General features: G+C 37.9%; 1 protein-coding gene across 1 annotated transcript; it reads right to left on the bottom strand.

Moving 5' to 3' along the window:
- Window positions 1–2,720: 2,720 nt before the first annotated feature.
- LOC135950549 (uncharacterized) lies at window positions 2,721–4,964 on the bottom strand. The gene has a single exon (XM_065500085.1). The coding sequence runs from the start codon at window positions 4,962–4,964 to the stop codon at window positions 2,721–2,723; it is 2,244 nt and encodes a 747-aa protein (XP_065356157.1).
- Window positions 4,965–5,538: the final 574 nt, after the last annotated feature.

Below are 5,538 nucleotides of genomic sequence, written 5' to 3'. Positions count from 1 at the left end.
TGATGCTAGTACATGCACCTTTGATGCAAAATATTGTTCGAACTTACAAATAATTACATCAAATGATTTGGTTTGAATTTTTTCTGATCCGAATAACTTGCTTACTAATTCAAATAGATCTGGACCCATCCAAGATATAAAATACGACTTCATCTGATCGGCATCTTGAACATCATATGCTTTAAAATGTTCTTTTAGTTGATTGGAGTAAGCAGAAAAATTATCTGCGCTGATTTTAAATTTAGGGAAAGGCGGAATATTCTTTATTGGAGTTGTGTTAACGTTGTCCATGAAACGTGCTAAAAATTCTTGTTGTTTTTCCAGCAACTGTTGAGCCCAAGTTTGCTGATCCTTAAGCAATTGCGCAAATTGATTCTCCATATTTGAAATTTTTTATTTTTAAATTTTTCCTCGTCGCCAATTATTGTGTATGTTTTCTAATCAAATTTTATTAACAACTCCACAAATATTTTATAAATTACATCAGAAATTAAAAGTACAATTCAATGCAAATGTGATTAAGAAATTATTTTTATAAACAAGTAAATTAACACAAAGTAAATATATATCAATAAATGAATGTCGTCTGTACCAGAGAACGGATTGAATGGTCTATTTTGTGCTTTTGAATGCATTCACAAAAATTAGCCTTTTGTTGACAATATACATACATTAATTCTGTAAAGCAATGCATGACATTATTCATAAAATGGAGTGCAACGAAAAATGATGCATGTATGTAGGTGTATTCTTTTCTTTTAAAATAATGCACAGTTTGTTTAATGACAAAAGTTTATTATTTATTTATAATTCATTTTCTTATTTATGATTAGTTCTTATTTTAATTAGAATACTTTTACAATGTTTAATATTAATAAAGTTAAAAAAGGTTTATTTTTAAAATAATTGCAACTTCACTGGCTCACTGAAAATAACTTCACTAAAAATCAACTGTCCTCTTTAAAGGCTAAAACACAACTCTCCGTTTGTCAATTCTTATTTGTCTCTATACCTATTGTCCGCATGTCCGTTAGTTTTACAATAGTTAGTCAAGTCGACTGAGGTTGGCACCCTACAAACGGCCCTCCTGACGGCAATTCGGCTCGGATTGCCATTTTTTCATGAATTCTGCCACTGTTGTACTCCTGTTGGGACCTTCATGTTGGCCGACCTTTTCGACATCATACCTTCCATGGGGTAATTTACGCACTACCTTATATGGACCAAGAAATTTAGCTTTCAGCTTTAGTCCAACACCAAATTGAGTGCGCTTGATGGCGACTAACTCATCTATCTCATACTGGGTCTCAGGCTTTCGCTTGCGATTATATGTCTTACAGTTTTCCTCTTGCAATTTTGCTATGTTTTCCTTAGCTTCTGATCGCATGGTATCTCTATCTTCATCGAACTCACGAATCGTCTCTTCGCGCAATAATTGGCGAAGATCTGGGTAATCGGGTAATCTCATTTCTACACCAGTTAGTAGTCTAAAAGGAGATACTTGAGTACTTCTTGGGGCAGTAGAATTTATCAGCATTTGTACACGACGCACATGTCTATACCAATTCATGGGGTTTTCACTGCACAATTTCGCCAACATAGGAACAACTATTTTGTGGATTCGCTCCACTTGGCCATTTCCACGCGGTACACCTGTGGCTATCAGCAAATGTTGCATATTCTCCGCAGTACAATAATCCTTAAAAGCTTGGGAGATGAACGCTGCTCCACGATCTGTAATTATTCGCCTCGGATTTCCGAACATAGAAGATTCTTTTTCCAAGCAGTCTATCACTGCCTTGGCATCCGTCGACTTCGTTGGATAGAGCCAAACGAACTTCGTGAACCCGTCTACAACTACCAATAAATGATTATAGGCCTTCTTCGTTGTTTCCATCGGACCAACATGATCGATATGATATGTCATAAGCGGTCGATCTTCCTTATCTATCGGGTTAAGATAACCTTCCTTCTTGCCGGTTTTTGCTTCGGTGATGATGCACTCGACGCAACTTTTCACCACTTTCTATACCTTCGTCGCTAGACGAATTATTTCATTCATTCCAACTGGACCGGTACTACAATAAGTTCCTTCGCGGGATCCTTATACAATATACCGTTTTGCATGAAGAAATCTTCATAGTCACCAAATTCTAACACTGCTCGGATGGCTTTGGTACATTCGTCGTCTTCTTGGGCACCTCTCATTCTATGCGTCAGGCTGCTTTCCAAAACTAAACAAGCCACTCTACTAAGTGCGTCTACGTGTTTCATACGAGTTCCAGGTCTGTGCTCTATCTCGTATGTGAATTCCTGCAAAAACATTGCCCACCTGGATATTCTTGCTGGCACCTCGTCCTTGCTCATGGTGAATTTGAACGCATTACAATCCGTTACAATTTTAAACGGTAAACCAAGTAAATAGATTCTCCATTTCTTAAGGGCTTCTACAATGGCGAGGACTTCCAACTCATACGAGTGATATTTCTCCTCGTAGGGCTTCGTTCGACGACTCATGTATTGGACCGGATGCAATTGTAAGTCATCTAGGCTTTTCTGCAAGAGTACTGTTCCGTATCCGAACTTACTGGCGTCCGCGTGCACTTCAGTTATTGCGTCTGGGTCGTACAGTTTCAGAACCGGTGCACACACAAGTGCTTCCTTCAATTGTTTACAAGCTAATAGAACTTCGTCCGTAATCTCAAATTTAACGCCCTTCCTTAGTAACGTCTAAAATATGACGTTAGCCCTAGGAATCGCTGCATCATCTTCTGATCGGTAGGTATCGGAAAGTCTTTAACCACCCTTATCTTCTCCACCGCAGGTTTTATTGAACCATTCTTTATAATATAGCCAAGAAATTTCACAGATGACTGCAAAATCTGACACTTCTCCCACTTTATCTGTAATCCATTTGATGCCGCACGCTCTAACACTACCATAAACTTTTCCAGGCCCTCGATCATATCCTTGGAGGGAATGATGATGTCGTCCATATACACTATCGCCGTGCCATTTCGTATGAGATCTTTAAAAACTGCCGATAAAAATCGAGTAAACACCGCTGGGGAATTGCTTATCCCAAAAGGAACGAACAAGAACTCATATTGCCCATTGTGAGTCAGGAATGCGGTATATTTTCTTGATGATTTCTCCAAAGGCACATGGAAAAATCCATTTCGGAGATCCAACGTTGTATAGAAATTCGCACCCTGTAGCTTATCTAAGACATCGTCCATTAGTGGCATGGGGAAATTATCACGAACTATTTTTTGATTTAACTTCCTGTAGTCACAGCACAATCGTTTTGAACCGTCTTTCTTAGAAACTAGGACGATTGGCGATGCGTATTCCGATGTACTGGCCTGCACTATACCGTCTGTCAACCAATCCGAAACTTGTTGGTCTACCACCTTCTGATCGGCGAATGGTAAACGTCTGGGACGTTGATACACTGGTAAGTCATCTTTTAAAACAATATTCATCTTCACTGGGCTTTGTACATTCATCTGAGGTTTGTATTCAGTTATGGCTTGAATCACTTTAGTCTTAAAGGATCTATTCAAGTGATCAATATTAACTTCGGTACTCGGTTTATACTCGTCCAAATTTAAACATATGCCTGAAAATTCTTCGAGTAGCAAATTTCTTTCAGCTGCTTTCTTGAAAATAACCTCACCTTCTGTAATCGTTATTTCTGCCTTGCGTATTAAGCTATTGCCCAACATAATTGAGTGTAATATATCACGTTCGCCTACGACATAAAATCTAACCTCGAAATCTAAATCGTCAATTCGGACTACCTCATCAAAACGACCCATTGTGACAATTTCGCTATCACCAACACCATACAATGTAACTCTTTCCGGCATAAAATCAACTTCGCCCATAACGAACAGCATATCGACACGCACAAGACACAGATCACATCCCGTATCGAATAACGCAGATAAGGTTTTACCTCTAATTGTGATATCTTTAAATAACAACCCTGGGCCCTTACGTACCATGTTTGCCTGATCACCTTCGCTTTTAGTTTTGTTATCAGTTTTCTTAACAGGACATTCGAACGAACGATGGCCAAAACCTCTGCACTTGAAACATTTAGTTTGTTTCTCCGGACAGTCCCTCGCGAGATGGGATTTTCCTCCACATTTGAAACACCTTTTTTCCTTTCCATCTATATCGACTTTAGAGTTGTCAGCTTTCTTCTCAGTGGCCACTGCATCTTTCCCTTTGTATGACGACTTAGGGAAGGATCGTGTTTTCTCATACACTTTTATCTGTTTCTTCAACTCGCCTATAGTTTCTGCTTGATATAACACTGTCTTATTAAATTTGGAATCAGGGATTCCCTCTATGAAGAACTCTACCACACTTTTTTCATCCAGATCGATTTGTGCTCCAAGCTCCATAATGCTATATAGATATTCGATCAGTGATTCACTTTTGTTAAGGCGTCTGTTGCGAATTTGTCGATTTACTTCCGCTGCTGAGAAACGTTCACCAAATTCTTCCTTTAGAGTCGCCTTTAATGAGTGCCAATCACAGATACCACGTTGACTTTTAATAAATGTCTTTGCCGCACCTTCCAACAATTGCTTTCCGTAGACATACATTTGAAGCGACGACCACTTTAATATAGTACCCATTTCCTCAACCTCGTTAAGCCACTGAATAACGTCAGGTGTGCTTGTGCCCGAAAACTGTGACAAACTACCCTCCACATCCTTGAGCGTGTACATGCTTTTATGCATGGGGAAATCTCTACCGTCTTTGTCATCATCGGGAGAACCGCCTGCACAGGCGCCGTCCTCCTCGTTCAAGTGAGTAAAGTCCATCCCATAATGTCCCAAAAGTCTTCTTCTTAAATCGTCCTTCAACCCTTGAGTATCTAACTCCAACTCAGTCAATTTTGCCTTTAAGGCGTTAACACTCAAACCCAAAATCTCTCCACGATCCATCTCAATAATATCAAAATTTTAAGTTGCAACTATGTACAATATTATAATGAATATACCACAATGATATAATACAAATTTAAATCGATAAATCCAAAAAATTTTAATTTAATATGTACTACTAAATAAAAGTTTATAATAACAAAATTATTATGAAATTTAAAAATTAATAGTGTATTAACTTCAAAGCAAATCTATGAAATATTAAATTAATTCAAAATTTAGTTCAAATTTATTTTCTTTTCTTCTTTCTAGTTTAATCAAAATTCAATTACATTCTCATTTAATAATAATAAATTTTATAAATTAAGATTTCAACTTTACCAGAATAATAATCTGCAAATTCACCTTCACTGCCCACTGTATCTCTCTGTTTCAACACTTCAGAATTATATTCTGCAACTTCACCTTCACTGCCGCTGTACTTCTCTGTTTTCTTCACTTCAGAATTATATTCTGCAACTTCACCTTCACTGCCCACTGTATCTCTCTGTTTTCTTCACTTCAGAATTATATTCTGCAACTTCACCGTCACTGCCCACTGAATCTCTCTGTTTTCTTCACTTATTCACCTTCG

This window comes from Calliphora vicina, chromosome 2 (genome assembly GCF_958450345.1).
Source record: "Calliphora vicina chromosome 2, idCalVici1.1, whole genome shotgun sequence".
NCBI classification, from domain to species: domain Eukaryota; kingdom Metazoa; phylum Arthropoda; class Insecta; order Diptera; family Calliphoridae; genus Calliphora; species Calliphora vicina.
The sequence above is the reverse complement of the archived record's forward strand: the minus strand, read 5'-3'. Positions and strand labels throughout refer to the sequence as shown.

Coding starts and splice junctions, on each gene's coding strand:
- LOC135950549 (XM_065500085.1), bottom strand. CDS start 4,964: ATGGATCGTGGAGAGATTTTGGGTTTGAGTGTTAACGCCTTAAAGGCA.